Source organism: Zeus faber, assembly GCF_960531495.2.
Source record: "Zeus faber genome assembly, chromosome: 8".
Taxonomy (NCBI): Eukaryota; Metazoa; Chordata; class Actinopteri; order Zeiformes; family Zeidae; genus Zeus; species Zeus faber.
This window is the reverse complement of record NC_137195.1, coordinates 11745896-11773688: the sequence shown is the minus strand read 5'-3', so window position 1 is coordinate 11773688 and position 27793 is coordinate 11745896. Positions and strand designations below refer to the sequence as shown.

Genomic DNA, 27793 nt, shown 5'->3' with positions numbered 1-27793 from the left:
TATACTATATGTAAAGCAATACGTTAACCATCAGAGAGAGTTTGGTAAAGTATTTACGACTAGAAAGTCTTTCTTTCACTCTTGTTTACTTTGGACCAATTGCAGCGCGGTCCGCGGCAGACTTTGAACGTCACACGTGCAGACGTCATCACCCTGAGACCGCCCCTGACGTGGGGCTCCGCCTTATCCGGCGTCACAACGTCACCGCCCTGCGACCGCGGCAGTTACATGTGAATGTCGGAGAGAAGCAAACGTTAAGTCGTCTTGTCATCCAGCTTAACCCAGGTAAGCAAAGTTTAATACTATAATAAACGGTGATACCATGTATACAACGATGTGTGGGGGCGTTAATTTGAGGAGTGGGAGGAATTAAACGTGTTTTAACTGTGGGGTTACTCCTCATTTCCACAAGGTCAGGATTTGTTACCGGATGCTATTAAACTGCTTTTAATGTCTGAAGGCCTCCATGTATGAACTGGTGTCTATATGCGTCATTATACTCCAAAGTGTCATTGACCATTTTGAAAAGCGCTGTACATATCAAATGGATTTTCGTTGTCAATATTATTGTTATTGTTGCAATAGAAAGTCATCATCGGCATTGGCTCCCATACCATTCACGGTACTATTTCCAGTGCATGCGTGATCTTTTTCTGTGATGGAATGAGCTTCCCTCTGCTCATGAACTCCATCTCGTCCCTTGTTGTGTCCGTCATGTAGCTCTGCAGCGATGGTGCCGGCCGCTGCGTTGTGAGACGCTCATTCTTAGGTTTTCACGCTCCTCACCCTGTCAGGCTGACCAAATGGCCGGCCGTCTGCTGGGCAGATGTGCGAGTCTTCTCTCCAGGGCCTCCTCGCAGGCCACGGTTGCGGCTGCCTGTCGGATCCCCCCCGTCGCCGGGTCTACAGAGCTGCTATGGGTTCATCAGACCTGGCCACAGGTTCCGGGAAGGCCCCTGTGCAATACTAGGAGTCCTGCCAAAGAGGAGACCTCAGAGTTAATGCCTACACGTACTCGGCTGGATGACTTTTTGGAGAAGGCTGCTACTCCAGATGACGTCTTGCTGGCCTGGCACGAACACCGGGGAAATGGCAACCACGCCGCTATTGCCATGGTGAAACTGGCTCGATTGGTCCAGGATGCGAAGGGCAAGGGTGTTGCACCAAACTCAGAACTTGTGACGGATCCGAGGATGCAGGATTTAATGGGTGCTCTAAGCGAACAGGTAGGCATGCCGGGGAAAAGAGGAAAAACAAGCAATAATTGTAAAAGTTGGACACATTGGCTGTTGTGTTTGGATTGCACTGCAAAGAAACTTTTTCTTAATTTTGTTTGTGCCTTTTTCAGGTCTCTTCTGTGTGGAATGGAACACTGGTTTCTGTGTTGCGGTCACTCTGGATCTTGAATTTGCCCTCCACGTCTACCGTACTTAACTCTGTTCAGACAGAGGTCCTTTGGCGAATTCGCCGGCTATCGTACAAGCAGCTGGCTTTTCTGGTTGACTGGGGAGCCTGGAGGAAAGCTCTACCAGACACAGTCATAGTTAACGCTGCATTGAAGCAGCTAGAGCTACGTTGGACTGAGATCTCTGATGCGAAAACCGTCAGTGCACTCATATCTAAAGGAGAACACATGTCCCCTACCTTAAAGGACAGACTAGAAGACAAGGTACAGAGAAAGAAATGCACTTAAAATCATTATAAACCTTGATATGATCATTCAAATCCAACATTCTTTAGGCTAGCATTTATATTGATGCCACTAGTATTTTATTACGAGTTAAAAAAAAAAAAAAAAAATGTATTGTTCATGAATAGACTTCTCCCTCACAACTCAGTAATAAGGTAAAGAGGTATAATATAGAATGAGTTATATGAGCCCATTTGTCTTGCCTGAGCCTGTTGGATTGACAATGTATGATTAATTAGTTCAAAATGAACCAGGTGATGTTTTCTCTCAATTTCCCTCCCAGGCGTTGGAGCTGGCGGAGGGCTTTTCGGCAGAAGAACTGCGCAGGGTGTGTGTCTCTTTGGCCTCTCAGAGCCGCAGATGTGTTCCCCTGCTTAGAGCTCTGTCCTATCACCTGCTCCAGAAACCCTCCTCTGACCTGACCACTCCACTGCTGCTGGACATGGCCTACGCTTACGGTGAGAAAACACGCAGCACACATTAGATCTGAATTATCACTGTTAATTATTCGTAGACTAGAGCAGGAGCTGTGAACTTTATTTTCATCGCTTCTGGCTTTAAACAACATAATTGAATGCATGGTCGGGATCACCTGCAGTGCCTTTGAAGACCACCAGAAGGCTACAGACCACCGGTTGAAAACCCCTGCACTCGAGTGTACAAAAAATTTAATAAAATTAAAATATGGAATAGGTTTGTTGTCCTTTTCTTCTTCCCTTAGTCAATGTATTTTGTTTCTCTTGTGTAGTTTTAATCCTCACAGGCAGTAAGAAGTTCTGTCAACAATAGGAGTGTCGTATTAGCCCAGCCTAATATTTACTTTTGTTTCTCTCGTTTCCTTTTTGCTTTCTCTTAGGAAAGTTAAATTTCCACAATACTCAGGTGTTTCAGCGGATGGCCTCTGAGTTGTTGCCCCGAACGCCCGAGCTCAGCCCCGCTGATGTCACACGCTGCGCTAAGTCTTTAGGGTTCCTCAAGTGGCTTCACCTCCCCCTCTACGAAGCCTTTGCCTCGGTCAGTCTCACATGGGGAACACATTCAGATTCAACTCATAGTGAAGGTTTTGATGTACATATTAGCTACATTGTTCATTTGTATAATGACCTTCTCTTTACCCTCTCTGTCTTTTATCCCCTGTTCAATTCTCTGCAGCACTATATAGCAAACAGTTACAGCATGCCACAGCTCTGTAACCTGCTCATGACATTTGCCAGATTGGGTTTTGAACCCAGCAAAGGAGAGGACTTCTACAGCAAGGTAGCCAACCTCTAAGGCGTTAAAGATTCTATTTGATTGTGCTTAATTGTTCAATATGTGTTGTGTTGGAGGGAGGTCTTACTATGTTATTATTATTTTATTTCTTGAGGAGGGGAGGGTCTTACATTATTATTATAATTATTCTTTTTTCTTTTCGAGCAGGTGGTTATACCCTAAACCCCTACCTGTCACTAATTACTGTGTTTAATTGTGCGTGCAGGTCCACTCTGCGCTGGAGGGTTCTCTCTCAGGCCTGGAGCCATTCCTGCAGATGGACGTGATTTGGTCTCTGTGCATCCTGCAGCAGCTCAAGCCTCAGTACTGCACATCACTGACACAGCACAAGCAGCGACTCTCAGGTAACTCTCATTCCGTATATGTCATAAAATAAACACAGCTCAGTCTACACTTAGCTGTTGCCTGTGCACACATCATCTAAATAGTTGCCTGTAGAGTAAATAGATGCAGTAACGGAGCTTTCTGTCTGTGAAGACAGGGACAGAGTGGAACCTTATTGAAACTGATATCTGGTTTGTGGCTAGGGCTGTGTATTGTTTAAAAAATGATGATACCAGTACCAATACCAGTACCCTTAAAGTGATCCCGATAGAGATCCCAGTAGAGTACTTCATTCTATACTTTTTTTTTTCTACTATATCCATCATGTGAATCGAACCATTCAGTTGTGTACAATGCCACCATTCCTCCCCATCCAAAGGATTTTTTTACATGAATACATTGTGAACCTGTTAAAATTATTAGCATATTTACTAAATAACTCCCCAAAACTGTACAACAAAGTGTGATTTTAAACAAATAATTACAGCGAGGAAAAACCTGTTCATGTGAACATATTTTAAGACAGACTTGAAAAATTGTGAAGCTTTAACAGACTGTTGTAGCTACTGCTGGGGTAGAGATCACACATCGCATTAAATTCAAAAACGTCTGCGGTGATGGGCTGGCTTGTAGCTGCTGCGGCAGTGGACCAATCGCACGTCTCATAAATTCAAAGAATACTTGCAGTGATTGGCTGCGAGCAAAATCATACAAATAGTCAAGACTTTCTAACGAATGCAAGTAATTTACTCACTGGAGAAGTTTCAATACTACTTGGTAGTAGTTGGGATATTTCGGTCCATACCTAAAAGGTGTTGAGTATCCCTAGTTACTCTGTCACTTGGTAATTGAACGTACATGTTTTGTCAGTGAGAACAACAGCCACGCTTTACATTGTTTATCAAGTTCTTGATTCATAAATGAAGACTGAAGGTGCCACTGTTTTATCTGCATTAAAAGAGATTTCAGCTTAAGTTATTTATCCGCACTACTAGTCTGTTTGATGTTTGCAGCAACATTGAACACTGCACAGCATTTACCATGTTTATACTGTGGCTAGCGGCAAAACATCCCAGAGAAGGAGTACTGAAATACTAAACCTCCTGTTGTTGAATAGTACTTACTTCTATACCATGTATCCCTTTCTTCTTCCCTTGGTCACAAAATACTTCATTCCACTTTATATTGTCTTTCATATTGTGTCCCTTTAAATAATAGGAAAAAAAGGTAAAACATTAAAAGTTGACTATTCACACCCAAGGCAAAGAACATGGCGCATGTATTTTTTTGTCATATGTATCAAGGTTGTTCTGAACAGCTCCTAAACATGGTGGCAGAGGCTGAAGACCCCTGGGGCTTAGTAGATGGCCGCATGAAACTGGTATTGACGTTGCAAGCCTATTGTTTAGCAGACGGCACTCTAAAATACACTTAAAATACACACGCCAAGAACAGATAATACAGGAATCGGGAGAGAGAGACATTTTATGTTGAGCTAAAATATGGGCTGGCGTTTGATACTTACCATGAAGACAGTATCTTGAAGTTCCTTTGTGCATTTTATTTATTTTATTTTACATGTATACAATTCGCCTTTCCTGGTGTCCGCAGAAGGCAACCCCGCTCAAGTGGAGAACTGTCGTTTGAAGCTCCTCCACATCGCCGCTACTCTCCACTTGGAGCACCCGGGTTCCCCAGGGGCCGCCGTGGCATCCCTGTCCCCTGTGGCTCGCAGCTCCCCCCTCTCCCCCCTGCAGAGCAGCCTACAGGGGGTGCTGCGGAGCCTGGTGGGGGGGAGAACCGAGGCCCTGCGCACGGCCGTGGACACGGTCTACGGATGGACTATCGGTAAATGAACTTTATCAAAAGCTAGTGGTCAAAAATGTATATTTTTCATATGAGGAACATGACCTATAAAAACACAGTTATTGTTTTGCTGCTAACAAGTAGGTCCATCTATCTTACACCAGATACGACTTTTATCTTGTTTTCCAAATATTGTTTCAACTAATCACCACCGCATTGCTGTTTTACCTGAAATGACCTGAAATGTCTGGGTCCACCAAATCTGACCCTATCAGCTTCATATATTTTTTAAATTTTTTATGTCCTCAGACTCCGATCAGATTGTGACCCAGACATTGTAAATTGTATTGAATTACGGAGTCAGACTCTAATCTTTGAAAACCAGAAGCGATTGACAAAAAGCACAAGGTTCTTAGCCTGAAGTCGCCAAACCAATTTGCAAATGAGAATTAGTCTGGAGCCTCTCAGTTCATTTTCAATTTCCAAGGACCATTGTCAACAGCCGCGAGACAAATGTCTCGCATTGGACGCAATTGGATAGACCTACAACCAATCAGAGCAATGAAACGTGTGACATAGCATTGAGCTACGGGAAAATGTGAACAGACTACAGCGTGCAAATCCTGTCGGAAGTACGGCAAACACATCTTTGTTCTCAACAAAAGCAGTAGTTTGTTGTTGTTTGTTTGTTTTTTTTCAGGAAAATGTACTGCGCAATTTGTTTAATACTATCTCAATAGCGTATTCAATAGACCATTCCATATCACTGGCAGCCATCTTGGTTGTTTATGAAAATGCCTCAGCGGCTCCCCTCTGTACGCTCATGCTATCAAACCCGCTCCATATTAGATAAATTGTGATTGGCCCGAATCAGGCCAGGTCGGCTGGAAATCTGTCTGAACGGGACGGGGGCCAGACCCACCTGCCAGAGCAAATAAAACATGAGCTCCAGATTTGTCAGGTTCCAAGACTACAAGGCTCTGTTTGCAAAGGATAGAAATCCAGTACAGGAAATGGAAAGAGGTTAAAGAGAGGTATTGGCGGTGCTGGCTAACTCCAGGTGTTGGCGAGTGCTCGTCCATTATTGTTGCGGTAATACTCACCGGCTCCCTTCCAACCCGCTGAATGTGGTTGGAATGGAGCCTGATGAGGGGGATTCTGAAAATGCAAACATGGCTAGACGGGTTCAAACCTGCCCGGATACGTTGCTTTTGAGCTTTAGCATCAGGATGAGATGTGTGTCCACAGGATTCAGGAAAGATATATATATCCAGCGTAGCTCGAGGATCTAGATGTGTGGAGGAGCCCTCCGCGATGGCAGAGGATGTATCAACTTGACACCAATGTGCCTTTGTCCAACAGATGGTGAATTGGTGGTGGACTCTGAGAACAAGCCCATCGACCTGGTGATGCTGAAGGCTCCTCACCTGCCCGGTGGGGGCGGCGCCCAGGCCTTGCCCGCCGGGGCTCGGAGGTGAGTCTCAGGGGCGAGGGACGAACAATATGCACGATATTCAGATCAGCTTGTTCTGCCTCTTACCAACGTGCCGTTGCGTTCCGTCAGCCTCGCCTCTTGTCTCTGTTTTTAAAGACTGGCTTTCTTAGCCTGGGAGTTTCCCAACTTCAGCTCACGCAGTAAAATACTTCTGGGGAGATTTGCAATGATGAAGCGGCATCTCCAGCTGGCTAACTTCATCACAGTCGAGGTAAGGAGAGGATGGGGGTAAAGGCAAATGTGGGAGATGAGTAATGCAGAAAAATAGTTAAATGAACCAGCTAGTTGTGTTGAACAGCAGGCGATATGGAAAGCAACTGATACCGTAAATAGAAAAAAAAGCGGGGGGTGGGGGGGGTAGTAGTATTGTCGAGGCTCAGACCCGACAAGCGGAGGTACCTAATACTAGAGCAGAGCACGGTGCCAGGTGGGCTCCCCTGCAGTCTCTGATATAAATAGAGTAGCTCAGTCTCATCTAGGCCAAACCAAGCTCTTCCTCTCATCTAGGACAATCTCCTTAGCCACCGGCAGGAAACCTGGCAGAAACGACCAAGTCCGCAGTGCTGCAGACAAACGCTAGACAGAATAAAAGTCACATAATGCACCTACAGTTTGGTCACATTCACCTTGTTTTTATTTTTTTTGTTTGTTTTTTGTAAACAAAAACAATCCTCGATAACAAGTGGTAATTCACACCCTAACTCATAAGGATGTCAATGTTGAAATTCCCGTTGTCTGTCTCCAGGTGCCGTACTACGAGTGGCTGGAGCTGAAGTCCGACTGGCAGAGAGTGTCTTACCTGAAGGACAAGATAGGGAAGGCTGTGGCAGAGGACATGGCTAAATGAACTGGTGAAACCGAGCTCAACTCATATTGGAGCCGTCCCCACCAAATAGACCTGCGAGGGGATGCACACATTCACATACATACACACACATACAAACACAGAAACAGATGCACTGTCCAAAATGAGCAGCTTTGCCATGACATCCTCGGTCCTCATCCAAATAATCACCCCTCCTCCCCCTCGGTTCCCTTGACAACACATGGGGCTTTCCCTGTTGCCATGGAGATGCCGATGGAGAGCTCTGCAGAAAGAGAGAGACTTGACGCACACAAACGCAAGTAGATATGAAGCGAGAGCAACTCCTCCAACAACAACAAAGATGTGTTCTGACTTCTGTTACGAGGGAGACGTGTCCTCCAGTGACCTCCGGGCCCCAGAGAGAGAGAGACAGAGCGAGAGAGAGACAGAGCGAGAGAGAGACGCTGCGGCTTTGAATCAACGGCATCAAAGTTTTGCTTTACATCAACCATGTGAATCAATTACAGTAAATTATGATTGGGAAGAATACTGAGTCCCTCTGTGATTAAATAAGTAATTGTATTGTCATATGTGTTTTCATATTTTAAGATGTGAGTTTACTGCAGAATGTACAATCACTGTAACTTGAAGGGATGTGAGTGGTTGTGCACATGTGCATGACATTGGGTTCTTTTTCCACTGATACTTAAATAAAACTCCATCTACATCATATGGCGGTGTGGCTTTACACCAGAACATTGCCAATTTCACATCTACCAGCTGATGTACTCATCGAGTGTGCATCTTGAGGCTGTGTGTGTGGCTGTGTTTTGTGTGTCTTCTGAGAGATTTGTTGCATCCACATATGCAGCGCGCTGTGCTTATTGCGTCTGGACGAGGCGGAGGGATGTGCTGAAGTCCAAGCTAACACAGCAGAACTTTTTATATCCCTCCTCCGATGGCCACGTGGAAGTGCAGGCTCAGCTTGTGCCAATGCAGTGCCGGCATCGAAAGCTCTTAACGTGTTTGGATAATGGTTGTAGTAGAATTCTTGCGAGAGGTATTGGTAGGCGTACTAAATTAGGAAAATATCCACTATACATATGTTAGGACCTAAGAATGGCTTCCCAAGACCTGGGATATTGTAATTTAGGTTCTTCTGATGAGAATAATTGCAGAGGAACATTAATGCTAAAGTGAGGTTGTTGGTTTTTTTTTTGCCCCATAATCTGACTTTATCTTTTATTTAAATGGTAGTTTCACCACTTTCCAACCCAGGCCAAAGTTGGTTCCCATCATTTATAACCGTTCATAGAACAACCTCGCTGAACACCGTTAAAAAAAAAACTACTGCTCTGCTGCGGCTTAAGAATGGAACCAACAATCTAATGAGGCCTGGGTTGAAAAATAGCAAACGCTTTCATTTTCACTTTAAGGATTTTCAACCACTGTTTATCTTTATGCACTTGGTAAATGGTTGCCCTTCAGCCCAGCGAGTAGCTCTAGTATTGACCTCTACAAACCTTCCTGTTCCAATCTTCAATGGCAATAAATGGCTAATCTGCAAAAGGTAGGCATGTATTATTTCTATGACAATGGTCAGTTATGTCAAGATCGCCACAGCCCCAGCCTTATGTTGAGAGAGATAATCTTTGTGATAATCGATAAGTCGTCGTGTTTTTGTTGTCAACTGTTTTGAGTATGCAACAAGGCAACGAAGAGTTCTGCTGAGCTGGCACCCGTATCGTGGGAAGTTTTAGGTTGCCATGGAAACTACCATTGCCGAGTGCTTGGCTTGATCCCTCTGCCCCGGCTCCCTCCTATTTCTGTCCTTTCACTTAATATCTATAGAAGTGGACCAAAAGAAAAGGAAGGACAATATGGAGAACGGTGAGGCTGAGTGACAGAGATGCCCGCTTGCTCGCTCTCTCTCTCTCTCTCTCTCTCTCTCTCTCTCTCTCTCTCTCTCTCTCTCTCTCTCTCTCTCTCTCTCTCTCTCTCTCTCCCCCCAAGGGACCGGGGCAGAGCAGAAGGCATCATTAGTATTACTCTTCTCTCCTTTTGTTTCTCAGTTTGTTTTATCTTGTCTCCCTTTTCCTTGCAATAGATCTCAAATTGAGCCTTCTTTAAGATTCAAGATTCAGGTTTTGTCACATACATACAATATATGCAGTGAAATGTCAATGCAACGCACCCAGTGATTATGCACAATATGTTCTAGACTGAGCACAATAGCTACCTAATTCCTACTTGACTAACTGTTTCCTAAAACGTAGGGCAGTAAGTCAATCGAATAATAGAGAATAAAATAAAATAACTCAAAGATAATGCAGAGGGGGGGTTACAAAATAGAAATAAAGGTAATAGACTTATGTATATGGGATAGGCTATATGTATATACAGATATGAGCATTAAAGTGTCATGTGAATAAAGTGAGGTAGTGTGAGCGGAGATATACAGTCCAGTGTACAACAGTACGGCACAGCAATACAGTAACACAGAACAGAACAGCAATACAGCACAGTATGCAATAACCCAGAACAGTGATACAGTGATACAGTATGCTACATACAGCACAGTAAGGCAGGGGGGCCTATGTGAGTGTCTCAGTGAGGACCCCTGGTGAGGTCAGCATTGACAGTTCTTATGGCTTTTGGGAAGAAACTCCGTCTCACAGAGACCCGGAATTTCTTCATCTGCCTGAGGTGGTAAAGATGCTGCCTCGCCTTTCTCACCAGAGTGTCTGTATGTAAAGTCCATGTTAAATCCTCCGTGATGTGGACTTCCATACATACCTGTCCGTATGACTGCAGGACTGGGCGGCTTCGGGGCCCTTTCCGCTGCTTGGAGGCACCACAACGTAATACCGACCTTATAAACCAGAACCAATTGGGATAAGTGCTGTACACTCACCAGTGGATAGTTCACACACACACACACACACACACACACACACACACACACACACACACACCCCAGCACCCTCCTGGTTACATCCTTCTCCTTTTCTTCCTCATTTACTGCCATAACTATGACAGGAAGAGGCCACGTGACCAATTGCTGGTCCAGTTTTCCTGGACCTAAATAACTCAGTTTTTTCGTTGTTGTGCGATGTTTGTTTTTCTATGTACATGTTGTTTGTTTCTATGTTTATTTGTCTCACCCGTGGTGAATCTCCCCCTCTTGGAGTAGTGATTAGTTGTTTATAGACCCAAGCATGGTAAAATAGTTCTTCAAAGAGGGGGATTGGTGGCGGTTCTGTGTAACAAAAAGCTGTGCTCTTGTCATCCCCCAGGTCGTCCACAGGACAGAGTTATTGCAGTAGTTCTTGATGATAAAGAATGAATAAAGAGTTGCATTGCAGGTTGAGAACCTGAACTCCACTTGCAGATTTACACTGTCCTAGATGCAATAGCATACAAATTCCCCAGCAAAATAATTAATAGGTAAACTTCAATGTTATTTAATTCACAAGACGTAATGGCTGTTTTCAACTATAGTTTCATTGTTATCTCTGGAACTAATATAGACGTGCACAGAGGTTTGGACTATATCATATCTAACAATAAAGATCTTCTCAGATTGGGGTCCCAGAGACAAAATCTTATCAAATGCGGTAGTCAAATGTGTGTCAAATTGGTCCTTGATGTGAATATACTTTATACAGTATATATATATATATATATATATATATATATATATATATATATATATATATATATATATATATATATATATATACAGTGTGTATTTATATATATATATGCAATATATATATATACACAGTATATATATATATACAGTATGTATATATATATATATCTATAGTACCGATCATCTCCTTTTAGAGTCCGGGGGGCAGCACTGAGTGAGTCCAAAATCTGCTGACATCATCTCTCAGGATCCAGTCATAGCCCGACAGGGGGAGAAGAGAGAGGGAGTGAGAGAGCTGGGAAGGAATGAAGGAGGGGAGGAGGGTAATGAGAGCAAATACTGCAGCTCCTACACTCAGGAGGTGGGGGGGGGGGGGGAGTAACCCCCCCCCCCCACCTCCTGAACACACACAACAACAGCATCACCACCGTTATGCAGCACAGGAAGAAGAATCCTGTATCTACTTGCACTCTCTATTTCCCGTAAACACCCATGAAGACAGACATGTGCTGCAGGGAAGTGTTGGGTCGCTGAGCATTTAGAGCCCTCCCTCCCTCCCTCCCTCCCTCCCTTCCTCCCTCCCTCGCTCTGTCACTCTCCCCGACTGTCTCTCTCTCTCTCTCTCTCTCTCTTCCTCCCTCTCTCTCTCTATCCTCTCTCTCGCTCTCTCCCTTCCCCGTTCACCTTGGCTGGTTTATTGTTGCGTCAGAGCCAGAGAGAGAGGATGCCGGGAGAGAGCACTCCCAGATCTGTCCCCGCAGCGAGGCATCCGGAGACCGGAGACGAAGAGACGGGGCTCCCCGGACCAGGTAGGACATCTGGAGACCGAGAGAGATGGAGGAGGGTGAGGAGAAGGATGACGGAGGCGAGGAATGGGAAAGGAGAGCTGGTGCGGCCGGGGATGTAATGGAGGTGGAAAAATTAGAACGGGGCCGAGGTGGAGCGTAGGATGAGGAGGATGCACGGCAGGGGGAGCACAGACAGAGGAGGCTGTAAAAGATATGGCTGACGGATAGAAGAAAGGAAAGCATCGCTGGTGTTGTTATTGAAGCCGTCTCTGACCTGCCATGTGGGCGACGTGGCGGCTCTACACCACAGCGGGGCTAGAACTGGTTCTGTTGTGGCGTCTGTCGACGTGCGAGGAGTGTGATTCAGCTTGTATGTTCCCCTTCTCACTAAACTGCATGACCCACACCCACACACACACACACACACACACACACACCCCCCCAAACCCTTTTCCCACTTCCGCAGACCCAGCCCCTCGCCCTCTCCTCTCCACACCCCTCATCTCCAATTAACACTGCATGCAAACGTCTCTCGACCCCAAAGCTCTTTGTGCAGCCTTTAGTACAACCCTCCCACCCTCGGTCCTAACTCCAACCCCAGTTAGACCCCCGCAGCTACACCCTCCCTCTCTCCCTGGGAGCAGCCTGGAGCGCCTCTTACCCCCCCCCAGCCTCTTCAGGAACATGACACAGCAGCACGCTGCAGAAACATACATCCGCCAACGCCAACAGAGCACATATTATTCCCCGAGCTTTACGCCGGACAATGCCACCACTGTCGCTTGTTAAGTGTTGTGATACTGGATGTTTTGTCTTCGCCCGGATGATATGGGTTGTCTAATCGAGGGAGAGCAAGGGAACGGAAAAGATGAGACGCACAATGTGATGAGGACAGATAGAAATGGGTCAACCGAGGCACGGAGGTGGTGCTCTGATTTTTGTTCTTAGTACATAGACGGACAGACAGACAGATAGATAGATGGATAGATGGATGGATGGCTGGATGGAGAAGTGGGGCATTCAATTTGAGTTATCTCCTCCTGGGGCAAGACCTTGTTTGGTGAAACAAGGTCATCTTACTACGTCTTCTCTCTGTATTTCACGCTGATTAAATGTCTCCTGGTTACATCAGATGCCACAATGTTCTTGTTGTCCTGACAGCGTTTGATTGCACACAACACATGGTTTCCTACGCTGCTGATCCGTTGTGTCCCGGGAGGAGTGACGATAGGTTGGCCGTGATGGCTATTTGGGCTAGAATTGATGTCTCTGACACTAGTCGAAGGAAGAAGGAGGAAGAGGAGGGCTAAAATTTGGAAGACAGGGCTGAGATATGGAAAGAGACTAATAAAGAGAATGTGTGGCTAATGGGTCCTATTATCTTGGCTCTGGCTGAGCAACAACGGCTGAAATAGATGCTCCCTGTGGGGAGGACAGGACGGCGCTGCAGCCTTTATGACGCAGCCCTGGTTTGCTCCAGCTCGCTGTGGCCCGCTTCTGGTGCGACACTTTGGGTGCTGGGTTTCACACCCTTTCCCCGAGCGGAGATACCCGGACCCAGCAGGAGACAGGGAGAAGGAATGCACCTGCAAATTGAAGTTCTCAGATGCTGCAGAGATAAACACAGGCGTGGAGCGACATCAGTGGTTGTAGCCGAGCCCAGCAGCCTGTGAAAGAGCTGTTATGCCATCTACTGTATGAATATATATATATATATATATATATATATATATATATACTGTACGGTACTGTATATATTGCATAGCACACTCTGTGATACTGCAGGGAAACAGCAACATCCACGTGTTTGTGTGTACTGTATTCTCAAGTGTATGTGTACCGTGTACATCCTTAGCGTCTTCTCATCCATGACTCAGCACATATGCATTGACACATGCAAGCACACACATAAGCACACTAGGTCAACTGTCCCTGAAGTTACCACTAGTATAAGCTGAGGCTTGCATCTCAAATCCAGGTAAGACACAGCAACACAAGAAAATGATGGAACAAGGAGAAGAGACGAGAGAAGATGAGAGGAGGAGAGGGTGGGGGAAGAAAGGAGCAATCAGAATAAAAATTGTGAAACAGGGAAGGGTCGGGATTATGTGGTGAGAAGGAAGACACAATAAGGACTGAGTGAAGGGAGGGGTTATAGAACAGAATGCATTAGTAAGTGATATCTGGGTACTCTTGGCAGAGTAGTGTGTGTGTGTGTGTGTGTCTGTGTGTGTGTGTGTGTGTGTGTGGGTGTGGGTGTGGGTGTGGGGGGTGGGGGTGGGTGTGTGTCTGTGTGGCGGTCACCAGGCTGAGCCGCTAGAAGGCCATAATGACCATGTGGATTGAGGTCACCGTGGCAATGGTCCAGTTGAATGGAAGAATCAAGGTTCTGTCGACAGTGTGTGTGTGTGTGTGGGGGGGTGAGAGACAGATGATGAGAGATGTGCGTACAAGATGCTTTCGGGTTATTACAGAGCATCTTTGTTGCTGTGTGGTGCAGATCAATCTGTCACAACAAAATAAGCAAGCTCAAACAAGTCTCTTGCTGTGCTTCACTACAACCCTAGACCCCACGCCCCACACCGTGTCATTTTAGAAAGCATTATTTGAGCACAGTAGCACAGTTTCTAAGGAGCAAGGCAAAGCAAAACAAATGGATTCAAGTATGAAGGATGAGGACAACAGTGAGATATAATACAGTAATAAGGCAATATGAATAGGGATGAGGGAGGTGGGTAAGGTTTTTCTATCAGTGATTCCTTCTTTTTCCTTTTGACAGTTCTAGATATGGGTAGTCTGGTCTGTAAAGGAGAGACAACAGAAAACAATGGTAATCAGATATATTCTCTCCGCTGCTTGCTGCTAATCGGATGAGCGTCTCATAGTGCGTGTGTGCGTGCGCATTCATGTATGTGTGTATGTGTGCATAATGGAAAGAGAATAAAAAAGACAGGGAGACAGGATGGAAGACGGAGTGAGACAGACATGGCCACAGAGAGTGTTCTGCAACCAGGCTCTGGGTAGATTACTGCACAGTAACATTGGACTCCACTACATAGAAGCAAAGGTCAGCAAAGTAGTCAAGGTCTAGAATTCCTTAATAAATTAGCCAGCACACATTTCATAATACACAGCCAGTCAAACCTTTCCTGTCGGAAGGCCCTACAGCATCAAGTGGTATTTATTTGATCTTTTGACTGATTGACATTTGGGTGACATTTCTAATGAAGGGAAATAAGACTGTGAAGGCATACCAAAGCAGTTGTTTTATTACCATGATACCTAGTCAGGAAATATAAGCTGATGTTGGCTAATGTGGTTTGTATTGTTTTTCAGATATGACCAGGCATCCTTCTACTGACTCCACCCCTAGTGACAGTGGCTCCACCCCTAGTGACAGTGGTTCAAGCCCATCTCCCAGTACTCCTCAGAAGCTGCTCCCGACATGCACCTCTCTTTTTGGACCACGATTGGCCCGTGCCACACCCAGCTCTTCTGTCACTCTAAGACCCCAACCAGAGGGCTCTGACAATCGCCACAATAACCCATCCAGACTCTCTGGAAAGCTGGGAGGTCATGGACCTTGTGGCCGCCATGTCCCTGTAAAGATGGAGAGAATCAAGGTTTGTGTGGTTGAGGGGTTTGTGTTTTTGAGTTTTCTTGTCTGTGTTCATTTGTATGTATGTCTAGAGGCAATTTCATGATAGACTGTATTTTTGACTTTATTCACAGGTTCTGACTGGCTCTGAGGTCGAAAGTGACTATAAGGAGCCAGAGGCAATGGACACAAGGGTTGTAATGGGGCAGGAGGCCCTGCTCAAAACAATTGAGATACAGAAAAAGAAAGCCACAGGGGCATCAAGTAGCCAAGCTATCCCCCTGCCTGGAATTCCAGATTCTGCAGATCCTCAAACCCTGGCAAAAGAGTCCCCGGTGGACACCGCGAAGAAGGACAGCCAAAGCCCAGAAAGGGGACAGGATCATAGAGTGTCTGCATACCAGACAAATACTTTTCCTTCCCCTCTTCTCACCCCTCTCATCCCAGCTTCCCCCCACTCCCCAGAATCAATCACTGCGGATGGTAATTTGACAGAAAAACAGGGGGTGGAGCAACCCCTTTTTCAGGATCAAGTGCCTTCCGTGTGTCTCCCTGAGCTAGCCTATCCAGTGGCTTTGTCTTTTTCTGAGCCAACTTATACTGTTGACCCACTAAGAGTGGGTGTGCCCTCATCCCTAGACCCTGACCTATACTACACTGCACCCTCCACCCCCATCAAGATGGCTGCCCGCACCTCCCACATGAAGCATCACTCATACCCTGGCTCTCCTGTTTACCCCCTTTCCCCTGGCTCTCCTTCTGACAGCGAGGACCTGTGCTCCTCTCTCACGTCTCCTTCTGGCTCCTATGTCACAGCAGAGGGAGGTAGTTGGACTTCTTACACCTCCTCTACTTCCCCCTCCCCGAATCTGCTCCTTGCAGAGGAAGCACAGGAGGCACCTGCGTGCTTTGTTAGTTCCTTGTCGGAAATTGGAGATGAAGTTGGGGAGGAGAGGACACGCGGAAGGACAGAGCAGGACCAAGAGAGGGTAGAACCATTCTGCTTGTACCCATCTGAGAATTTTGGCAGGATCTCACGGTTAGGTGTGACAGAAACAGTGATACCAGAAGAGGAAGAGGTGATAAGAGGGGAGGAGATCAAAGTTACCAGCGGCAGTTGTCAGCCTTGTTGGATGACGGGAGACAACTCCCTGCTCAGGAGCAGTAGTGGGCGGAGCAGTGACTCCCAGGAGGATGGAGGAGAGTCTGAAGGCTCACTTTGTCCGTTGGAAGATACTACTGTAGGAAGAGCAGAGTATTCCAGCCCCATGCTGCAGACAGGCCTTGAACTACAACTGCAGGCCAGTGCCTCAGAAGAGATGGACCAGGTACCAATCGATAGAGAGGGACACCAAGATGTGGACTCCACTGCCTTGAGTCCTGATGTCGATGACCACACCCCACCCTCAGCTAGTCTCAGGCCTGACCCTCATCTCCTTCACCTTGAGAACTTTGCCTCTGGGGGCTTGGGTGACGGGGCTTGGGTGAGAGGGAACTTGGGTGAGCTTGACACTGGTTCTTTCATGCTGTTCCCAGGGGCCTACGCTGATGATGGGCCAGAAGATGAGAGAATGATTCCTGCTTCCCTCCTCTCCTTCCCTCTTCACACCAGTCTCATCTTCCAGGCTGACTCGATGGAAATCACCCTTTTCCCAACAGAAGAGGAGAATGATGTGGGAGAAGTGAATGACAGCAATGAAGGGAAAGATGTTGATGCTTATGCTGCTGGAGAAGAGGAAGCAGATGTTGAAGATGGTGATGAGGATGATGATAATAATGATGAAGATGAGGAGGAAGAGGAGGAGGATCAGAACCGTGAGGAGGCTGGCGAGAAACCCAAGGTAGAGGTGAGAGTGGTAGAAGAGAAAGAAAATGGAGAAGGGGAAGCGTATGAAGATGAGGAGGAGTGTGATGGTAAAGCAGTGGAGGATCCAAACGAGGAGGAGACCTCTGCTTCCTTCCTCCATACATTATCAGAGACATCCATCAATGAGGGTTTGGATGAGTCCTTCTGTTTTCAAGATGATACAGATGACTCATTAGATTCTGCCTCGTACAATGGGGAGGAGGATGAACATCTTTACGGTACTGAGAGGCATGCACAATCACCGGAGCCCAAAATTCTACACCCACCAGAGCCCACTGAATTACAGCCTGAACCTGAACAACAGCCTGCCAGTGTAACTGGCCAAGCAGAGCCTCTACAGAGAGAAATGGGCAACGATGAGCAAGCAAATTCCGCAGAACTTCCCCATAGCTTTGAGCCCATCTCTGCCCAACCAGAATCCTCCCACAGCCCAAGTGAAAGTGAGAGTGAGATGGAGATCTCCTCAGGGTCATCAGACCCCCCCAACCAGCCTAAAAACAGCCCTGATCCCCTTACTGATGACAATACTCTAACTGTTTCTGATTCATTTCAAAATGATTCCCCTCACCCTGCAAATGTTTGCCATAACAGCCTTTCTTGTCCCTCTGCTACTGTCACAGAGGAGACAACAGACTATAATTGTCCTGTTCTGGCTGTGGAATCCCAACATGAAGAGACAACTACCAAGTTAGAAGAACATTCACAGCATGAAAACATAGAGACAGAAAGGGACAAACAGAGTGGTGATATTTCAGGGGAGGAGCCCACAGATGAACTAGAGAGGGACTCATTTAAATTGCTCATTAAGCCTCATCATTCAAGAAGCAAAATACAGTCTGCCGGAAGAGGTAAACCTTTGTCATCTAAAGCAAATGCTCATACAATCCATACATGTGATGGGGCAGTTAAGATTAGTCCAACCATAACGCATGAGTCTGATTTGGAGCTTGACCAGAAAAATGGAAACACTTTAGCTCAGGGTGTGAGTATGGAGTGTGGAAACGCTGAGGGCACCACCTCGTCTCTGAGTACAGGGTTGACCACTGCCACGAATGACTTGAATAAAGGTGTTCCTCTTCTCTCCTACCCCAAGGATCCAATCCCCAAACCTAGTAATATCCCATTATCTTCCTGTTCAGAGGCTGTTTTAGACACCACTGACAACCTGCCACTGACCCCTGATCACTGCCCTTGTGACTCCGTGCAGGAAAATCTAAGAGAGAACACTTTGAGTGCTGAGGAGGGGTGTCAAGGGGCTCTTGGCTCCCCACACTCCCCACTCGCAATCTCCCCCAAAAGGGAGAACTCAGAGACGGCTGCAGGAAGGGGAGTTGATCCTGTAAATGTGGTATGGGGGGCTGATTGTATGGGGCAGGGGCCAAGTTTAGGGCAGGGACCTGGTACTGCACTTGGTGCCTGGGGAGTAGGGGAGTCCCTCTCTTTATCTTTGGGGAAGAGGTATGAGTTTGAGGCAGATAGTCTGCTTATGTGTGATATTGAGGGGCAGAGCACACAAACTGCCAACATTTGTCCTGGAGAAAATGAAGGTGATGATGTTTTGGGAGATGAAGAGGATAACAACAGTCTTTTTGGGAAGAGAGAGAGGATGGCAGACATGGAGCTGATAGGAGAGGGGGTTCCTGAATCCAACTTGACACGCTGGAGGTCAATTGAGGAGATCTCAGAGGCGGGGGGAGGAGAGGACGGAAGCTCTCGATTCCTGGAGGATGATGTCAGCAATCTAAACGCAGATGCTAACAGAGATAACAAAGACACAGCTGAAAACAGCAGTTACTCTGTATTCAACTCCCATGAAATGCCAGTGTGTGGAACCCTAAATGCTTTGTCAGAGGAGTTGAGGCCCCAGAGTTTTAGTGTCAGTATGAGAGAGACAGCCTCTAACATTCCTCTTAATGATGCGCCAAGTTCTGACGAACCCCATTCTGAGAGAAAACTAACTGACAGCTCTGTGAATCAAGCTCAAACAGACACACGATTATCAGAGGATGGTCCATGTAACATGTCAGTGCCAGTGAATGATACAGCAATTCAAGCAGACAAACTTCCCAGTTCACCCATGATTATCAACTCTAGATCCAATAATACAGAGTCTCAGTCAATCCCTCAAGAGGTTAATATGACTTTATCTCTGCTAGGAGGATCCTTTGGTTCCTTCATGCCAAAACATAAATCAAACCAATCGAGACCAGTTAATGCTTGTCAAGAAACCCCTTCAGCAGTTTGTGGAAAAGATGAGATTGAAAATATGATTTCACAGTTGAATCCAGAGAAGATGAAACCACAGAACAAATGCCAAAGAGAAGGTGATGTTCGTCACGTGTCTGAGGGACAGTTTAGCCAACCAAAGACTAAAGATGCCTTTCAAGGACAGCAGAGTGTTGTTTCTGACTCAGAGGAGAGAAATAATAGAGAGAAAGAGAAAGGTTCAGAGCCAAATAGAAAGAAAGAGATAGTGAGTGAGGAAGAGAGGATTGAGGAGGAAGTGAATGAAGATGGCAGTGAAGGAACAAGCTCCACCTCCAAGGAAGATCTTGAGTCCTCTCGCTGTCATACCCCTGATGGGGAGATTTGCACAGAAAAACATGTTGCTGCTAAAAAAGGGAGCAAGGGAAAGCAGAATAAACACAGAAGATCCCAGCCAGGCAGACAGGCAGACACAGGTCCCCAGCCTGCTAATGATCCAAAAGAACACCCTGTGCCATTCAAGGCCACAGCAGATGGATTCCCAACAGGTGGTGCTGGCTCTTCTAAAACCAAGAAGGGACAAAAAACAAAGGCTAAAGCTGTGTCTTTGGACGAACAGCAGAGGGCATCTGGAGGGCAAGCTGAAGGCAATTCACATAGCAGAGGCAATGGCAGCGCCATCCCAGAGGACCACATTTCTCTCCCTGGTAGTTATAAATTTACCACCTGTGTTCCAGAAAACCTCAACATAAAAGCAACGGGCAAACAGAATCTACCAGAGAAACAGGGAATGCTTGATAACAGGCCATTATCAAGTAGTCAGAGAGCAATGATAAAGGACATTAATGAGAATAACATTAGGAGCGGATGCAGCTCGCCCACAAGGGAGAATATACCATCTCCAGCTCCACTCTCCTCCTCGCCACCGCCTCTTTCTTCTTCTCCTCTCCATTGTCCCTCAACAGATCCAGACGATGATCTCACCACCCCAATCCAGGAATCCCAGCCTGTCTGTCCCTCAGCCCAGACGAAACCTTCACGTTCCACCTGCCACACCAATTCTGACCTCCAATACTCCTGTCCTACTGCCCAGACTCTGCCGGATGCCCAGTCAACTCTCGACAGTTACATTCAAGAGACCACAGCTGCTCTTTCTGCACCGACGTCATTTAACAGAAGTGTCTCTTCTGGCCCGTCTTACCCTGTAGCCCTGGCCAGCCTCTCCCAGCCTACCCAGGAGTCTCTACCTGGACCTGGGGCTCAGGAGAAGACCTTTTCTCATTTTCAAAGCAGTTCAAAGCCGCAGCTTAACTTCAATGCCCCGCTTAGCCATCAGAACAAGCCGTGTCACACACCGAGCACAAAAGACGATTGCAGAGGTGAGTTAAAGAATGCATGTATTTTTAAGTTGTATACAGAGTTTAGTAGTATTCTTTTTAGGCTCCCGTTGTGCAACCGTATTATTTACCCCATTAATATTAAAATACACTTAAAATTATGAGGAAAAATGTAACATTGCAACAATATAGTAGTAGTAGTAGTATAATAGTAGTAGTGTATGATGCAGAATTCATGTTCATTTTGAAAGGAAGTGACCTTCCCCGTAACCATACTTAGTTTTCAAGATGTTTGCATTGGAAAACCAAATCTAAAATATCCTCATACTGTCAATAATATACAAAATATTCATTTTATTTTGCCATTTCTCCCATGCCTCAGCCTAGTTTTAGTTCTAGTATTGTTTCAGTGGCCTAAATATGAGTCACTCAAGAGAAAATGTCCTTGTTTGACATTTAGTCTTCCCACATCAAATGAAGATTATTTTATAATTTCATCTCTTTTTCACTGTATTAAAACTAGCAAAAATGTTTGTAGGGCTCTGCAAAGTTTTGCTTATTAGGCAGACAAGTAAAACTCTTAGAATAAATAATAATTAATAATTGTGTTATAACAAGTCAATCATGAGCTTCCTTAAATTCGATCAACAAATGTTTGTTCTGCTAGACTCGAGCCTCGCTGAGGACACAGACAGTGAGGACAACAGCGCTTTTTTTCGACAAGATCTCGGAACGCAGCCGAGAGTGGTAGGAGGACACAGGAACGGCTCATTGTGGCGAGAGTCGGATCCATCTACTCAAAGAGAGATCCAGCCCTTTGCCGCTCACCGACTCACAGACAGACAGTCCTGTTGTCCAGTCGGCAACAGCCACAAGATTTCCGACGAAATCATCCAATCATTCAAACACAATTGTGAGTTGTTATTTTTACTGTGATCTCCCGTGAGACAAAACTGTGCCCTAGATTCGTCTTCAGTCGCAGTGTGTGGTTTACAGCATTGTGTAACCTTCGTTATATGTTCAAGTGTATGTATTTTTAGCATTGCAGTGAGGCGCTGACATGCTGATTAATTCACGGCATACAATAAAGTCTTCAAACAGTGATGATGTACATCTGTGGCCACTCCACAGTGGGCTCCTGTAACGAATCGGAGAGCGAGGGCTCAGTGCCCGAATTGGAGGGACCAGAAGTGTTGCCACGGAGACTCTCAGAGCCCCAGGTCAGTCACCCTGCCATCTTTCAGCCCGTGAGCTCTGCTGGGACTCCTTCTGCAATATCCAGTCCAGTTGTAACCCGTCCCGACCCCGTGCCCCACACAGCTTTCTGTGTTAACTGAATCACCGAATGTTTGCTTTGACTTTTAGTCCATCTCGCCTGTGGATGAAGGGATGAACAGACCCAAACAAAGCCGCAGCGAGAAAAAGGCACGCAAGGTCAGAATGCGGGTTAAAGGAAGATTTGGAAAAACAGTGTCTTTTCGACTGCGACACCGCCGGCATCTATTGTAATTGTGTGTGTGTGTGTGTGTGTGTGTGTGTGTGTGTATACAAGGCCATGTCTAAGCTGGGCCTGAAGCCAGTCCATGGAGTGACCCGCATCACCATCAGGAAGTCCAAGAGCATCCTGTTTGTCATCAGCAGACCGGACGTGTTCAAGAGCCCCGCGTCAGACATCTACATCGTATTCGGAGAAGCCAAGGCCTGTTTGTTTGCTTGTTTTCCTCCCTCCCTCCTCTCTGTTTCTGAGCCCTGTTTGGTGACGCTGACCAAGTGTCCTCTCCCCTCCCTCAGATTGAGGATCTGTCGCAGCAGGTTCACAAGGCGGCGGCCGAGAAGTTCAAGGTGCCCGTGTCCTCGTCCCCGCTGGCCCCCCCTGTCCCGCCGAGCGTCGCCATCAAGGAGGAGAGCGAGGAGGAGGAGGAGGAGGAGGAGGTTGGTGCTCTCTCGCACACCGCTCTCAGAGCCTCACCTCGTCTCTCGATATTCCTTGCGTGTTTAACCTTGATTCCCGCTGTCCGCAAGGTGGACACGGGAGGTCTGGAGCAGAGGGACATCGAGCTGGTGATGGCTCAGGCCAACGTGTCACGAGCCAAGGCTGTGCGCGCGCTGAGACACAACAAGAACGACATTGTCAACGCAATCATGGTGAGGAGGGAGGGAAGGAGGGAGGAAAGTGAGAGCAGCACAGATGGAGGGCGCGCAGAGCACAAAACAATGCGTCAGAAGAGGCAGCGAGGGAAGGGAGGGTGAGGAGAGAGAGGTCAAGGGATAAGTGAAACAGACACCCTTTCCCCCCCAGTTCCTGGAGGTTGTCAGTGCCGGTATATATCCACTAGGTGGCAGAAACGTCAAAGGCGGTTGCATATGATGGGATTTATTATCAAATTTTTCACTTTTAGCCATCTGTTCTTCGTTTCTAACTCCCTGTTTTATTTCTCTCGTTCTCTATTCCTTCTCCCTTTTTCTCTCCCCCACAGGAGCTGACCATGTGAGGATCCGAACCCCGACGACGCCCTCTCCTCCGCCACTCAAGCCTATACGCCACTGATTCTTCTGCATTGCTGCTATGTTGCATCCTCAAAACCTGCTAAATAAAGTTGCCGCAAGTCCAGTTGGCTTTTCTTATTGTGAACCCTCCCATGGAAATGGCTGAATGCCACGATAACAGAAAGATCAACAAAGGGACCGCCCTAAAAACTCCAAAATACAATTAAACACTGCAGCGTTAGAATACTTTCTCTTGGAGATATGTAATCTTGGAATTAATATAAAATAAGGAAATACAAATTTTGCATATATCTTAGCTGCAAAGCGGCAGTCTTAATTGCCCCAAAACAAACCTACTTGTTTCCCCAAAATGTCCTCGGAGTACAGAATGCTCAGTAATGACACAACAGTCCTCCCCAACGCAGTGCAATCAGATCTTAAGCAAAACAATTATACATTTATACAATGTCAACGTTTCTGTCTGTGAGGCTGCGATGCCCCGCTAATGCACAGAAGATGAAATGTATAAAACAGGACAAATTCGCCCACAAGGGAAATTCGCGTCAAATGCAATCCCAATCGTAATGGTAAGGGCTGAAACGCAGATTTGCACATGATGTTATTAAGTGCGTTCCCCTCGGAGCTGTGTAACACGGCTCGTAAAGTCGGGTCACTGAACGACAAGCAGTGACTCGATACGTAGGCGCGCGTAAATAAATCGGATTTCTTTCCCGGCAGCTCCCATTTCCACACAAAGATACCAGACAATAATTACAGAGGACTGATACTCATTTGTGTGTGAGGCAAAATGCACAGATTGCTACACACACGCCGTTTGAAAGAAAAAAAAAAAAAAACACACAAAACTAATTTGCCTGACTTATGCAAGTCCAATATGGACACCGGGGGAAACGTTAGAACTTTTGTTAGTAAAGTAAACCGTTAGTACCTTTTTATTGTTATTTCAGATCTCATTTTCAAGACAAAGTGCAGGTCCTCTTCAAATCCACAGTGGGCAGTCATGGTGTTTTCCCGAGTGACGTCTCCGTGCAGAGACGTCTGGACGTCTTTTGTTTTTGTTTTTTTGTTTTTTTTTAGGTGGCGGGTACGGTAGCTTTGGCCGGTAAGACGTTGCTCTCAAAGTGTCCCTGGTTGGTGATGTTCCCCGCTGGGAAGTACCTGGCCACCACGAAGGAAGAACCGTCCGACGCCACGGCTTTGCCGACGCCGAGCTTCGCGGTGCCCTTCCAAACCATGGCTGTGAAATGGCCTTGGGGAAGAAAAAAGTTATGTAGTCAGTTATGAAGACAGAGGATATGTCGGGATGGGCGGGGTGGGCGGGTGGGCGGGTGGGTGGGTGGGCGGCGGCTCGGGAGTGGGGGTTGTCTAAATATTTATGATGGGGGAATCTAAATTCCACCTTTTTTTTTACAGAATCCCCGTTTCAGAATTCACTTCATTTCCTTCCAGTATGAGGTGATGCTGTTCTTATGCGACAAAGTTCAGTCATATTTAGCTCAATAACACACACACACACACACCCACACATACACACACCTGAGGGGAGTTTAGGGCAGGATCAAACCCACACCTGAGCATAAATGAGGGGGTAGAATGTGATAAAATGTTCTATTTTTTACCCTCAGGTTCCCTGCAGCTCATCCATGACTCACAGAGTCAAACACACTGACTCATCTGTTACATCACCACGTATCTCTTACGCCACCCCACCCCCCGACACACACACACACACACACACACACACACACACACACACACACACACACACACACACACACACACACACACACACACACACACACACACACACACACACAGACCGGCGGGAACATGACACTAAGGAGCAGGCACAGTTTACAAAGAGGAACTGAAAGTGATGGGTCCAGAATCTAAGAGGGCGAGAAACATAGAGCAGTGTCATCCGTCCTCTCTCTCTCTCTCTCTCTCTCTCTCTAGCTCTCTCGCTCTCTCGCTCTCTCGCTCTCTCTGTCTTGCTCACCAGTGCCGGAGGAGAATCCTGGCCGGTTGAAGTTGTACTGTTCCACTTCGTCATACCAACGGTCTGCGACGTCCTTTCCTGCACGTACACAGAACACACAAGTCCCAGAATCAGAGATTGATGATAAGGCAGAAGCGTTCTCTAACACGGTTTATTAACAATGTACTAACGATGAAAAGGCACATTTCACACTTTGCCCATATCTTCTGTATATCAGAGGACGTTTTCCCCAATCACATTGTCCTGTGCTCACATATTTCTGCAGTGACTCACGGTTAACTCACACTGGAGGGGGGTTGGGGAAATAGATCCCAGCTGTTTCATTAAATGTGTTGGACAGTTTGTTTAAAATATTCACTAGTGTCGTCAGTGTAGACTAAACTATCTTTAGGATGAAGGACACCTACTCGGGAAGTACTGCGGCACACGTAGGGACAGAAAGCCTACATAAGTGTTGGTGTATTTTAGCTGTGTGTGTGTGTGTGTGTGTGTGTGTGTGTGTGTGTGTGTGTGTGTGTACCAGGCTGATCGTAGGACGCCCAGGCCAGGTTCTCTCCACAGCTTCCTCTGCTGGACTCTGCACTGTGCTTCAGGATGCGTGTGCTCGCCAGGCTCTCAGCATAGCTATAGAGAGACAGACGCAGGGATGTTTAAAACCTAAAATCGGATCTGTCACGACCCTTATCTTATCTTATCGTATCTTATTTGATCGTATGGTATGGTATCTTATCTTGTCTTCTCATATCACAAAATGCACTGGTTCACACATGTTTATATATTTAAAGACATCCTCTAAGCAGAATCCTACACATGGAGATCACCACAACCATGAACAATTAAAGGTGTCCTCAGTAATAATAATTATAATTTAGCATTTTATTTATTAGCACCTCTCATCCATTAAAATGCAGCTCAGAGTGCTTCACATTAAAAAAAGGGATGAAAATAAAACACAAACGAAAGCAATTGCTTGCATAGTGGATAACAGGCGGCTTAAGAGCGCTTCAAATCCAACAGACGGTGTGCACAGTGTAACACACATAAAGGCATAAAAAAAGGTAAGACAATGCAAATAAAAGAATAAATTAAACATGTACCATCAAATACAAATAAACAATGCGCCTGTTACGTACAAGCATAAATAAATCTGCTTTCGGCTGAGCCCTCCTCTCTGATATCTTTTGAAGTGGCGTTACCGAGCTGAGGAGCGTTCTCCTCTACGGACGCTTCTTTTACGAAGCGCAGAGCCTTGGGCGAGGGGAGCACGATGCTCACATTCTCATATTCGTCCTTGAAACCTTGTAAGTGTCAAAAAAGCTCAGACCGTGATTTAGGAAGTCACCCTCAGCCGTCACCTGATCACAGCCGGAGCAGCACCGGCAGCTTGAATGACGGAGGGCCATGACGCGTAATAGTATATATCGCTCGTAAGCAGGGAATGACGCTGGTAAATGTGTTGAATAATATCTTCAAGTTGATAGGTTTCCTTCTTGACGGGACATCTTATTTCACAGAGTGTGACAGATCCACATCACATCAGTGCCGCTCTCGGCAGCTTATTTCAGGCTCCAGCGTAGCAGTGAAAAGCCACTGATGGAGACCAACAACTTTTCAAAATCGGTCAGGTGTGTAATATATTCTGTGCAGCCGCTATATCTGATCTTATTTGGCGACGATGCCACCAGACAGCCCGTGCGACAAAGCGTGAAACGCTTGAATCGTTTGGATCTTGACAACAGTTATTGCGTCTGACAGCGGAGGCTCTGAGTTGTCTTTCGTGCGCCGATCGGCCTGACAGCAACGCGACGTGCGGTGTCAAGTGTTTTCACGACGGTGCGGCCGGCGGGGCCCCCCACCGTGCGGCCTCTCGGCTCAGCCGGCCGCTCAGCTTCAGCGGCGGCGCCTGGTGCCTCCTCCGGTACTCGTTGTGGCTCCGCAACGTCTCCTCAGCAAACAGCTTAGAGGCTGAGAGAGAGAGAGAGAGAGAGAGAGAGAGTGCAAGTAGCACTCAGACCTTTTACTTCAGTTAAAGTACAGATAACCTGACACAAAAGGACTTTTACTTTAATTAAAGGTCAAAGCACTTGTCATATCCAGTGCCCTGATATAACGCAGCCTATATACTGTAAAGTGATGCTGTAGTTTTTTTCTGCCGATGAGCGCTCACGCAGATCCCGATCACAGTTCACAACGTACTGGTACGGACGGTGTCATAATGCTAACTAAGAAGGATATGGACCTAACGAATCAATGATGAGGAAGCCTGGATCAACAGTTCTAAATCTCTCTATCTAAAGTAATGTGACTGTTAGAAATGTAGAAGAGTTACTGTAAAAGTGTATATAGTGTATATATATATATATATTTTAAATATAGTGAAGTAAATATCGATCGTTAAGCAAGCACAGCTACTTGAAAAAGGTGCTTTAGCACAGAAACGTAAT

General features: G+C 46.3%; 3 protein-coding genes across 4 annotated transcripts in view; 2 read left to right on the top strand and 1 right to left on the bottom strand.

Moving 5' to 3' along the window:
* The first annotated feature begins 219 nt into the window (after positions 1 to 219).
* On the top strand, positions 220 to 8122 carry tbrg4 (transforming growth factor beta regulator 4). The gene is made up of 11 exons (XM_080005393.1): positions 220 to 285; positions 721 to 1226; positions 1349 to 1669; positions 1974 to 2148; positions 2547 to 2704; positions 2843 to 2947; positions 3168 to 3306; positions 4898 to 5134; positions 6455 to 6566; positions 6684 to 6798; positions 7333 to 8122. The coding sequence occupies exons 2-11, from the start codon at positions 804 to 806 to the stop codon at positions 7432 to 7434; spliced, it is 1887 nt and encodes a 628-aa protein (XP_079861519.1). The 5' UTR covers positions 220 to 285; positions 721 to 803; the 3' UTR covers positions 7435 to 8122.
* A 3657-nt stretch (positions 8123 to 11779) lies between these two features.
* Positions 11780 to 23429, top strand: nacad (NAC alpha domain containing). The gene is made up of 12 exons (XM_080004713.1): positions 11780 to 11856; positions 15172 to 15458; positions 15568 to 17835; positions 18808 to 19225; positions 20471 to 20629; positions 20714 to 20884; positions 21510 to 21755; positions 21974 to 22062; positions 22208 to 22276; positions 22395 to 22541; positions 22634 to 22987; positions 23320 to 23429. Exons 2-12 carry the CDS (start codon positions 15174 to 15176, stop codon positions 23332 to 23334), a joined length of 4221 nt encoding a protein of 1406 aa, XP_079860839.1. The 5' UTR covers positions 11780 to 11856; positions 15172 to 15173; the 3' UTR covers positions 23335 to 23429.
* glipr2l (GLI pathogenesis-related 2, like) overlaps positions 22880 to 27793 on the bottom strand; it is a 5730-nt gene continuing 816 nt past the window's right edge. The window contains exons 2-6 of one of the 2 annotated variants that reach the window (XR_013844282.1): positions 27206 to 27314; positions 25870 to 25973; positions 25350 to 25427; positions 24279 to 24599; positions 22880 to 22948 (exon numbers count right to left, since the gene is read on the bottom strand). Coding sequence is in view for 1 of the 2 variants with exons in the window: in XM_080005361.1 (XP_079861487.1) it covers positions 24424 to 24599; positions 25350 to 25427; positions 25870 to 25973; positions 27206 to 27314 (467 nt within the window). In the remaining variant the exon portion in view is untranslated. Of the gene's footprint in view, positions 22949 to 23065; positions 24600 to 25349; positions 25428 to 25869; positions 25974 to 27205; positions 27315 to 27793 lie in introns of those variants that run through there. The other variant, XM_080005361.1, reaches the window with a different exon arrangement.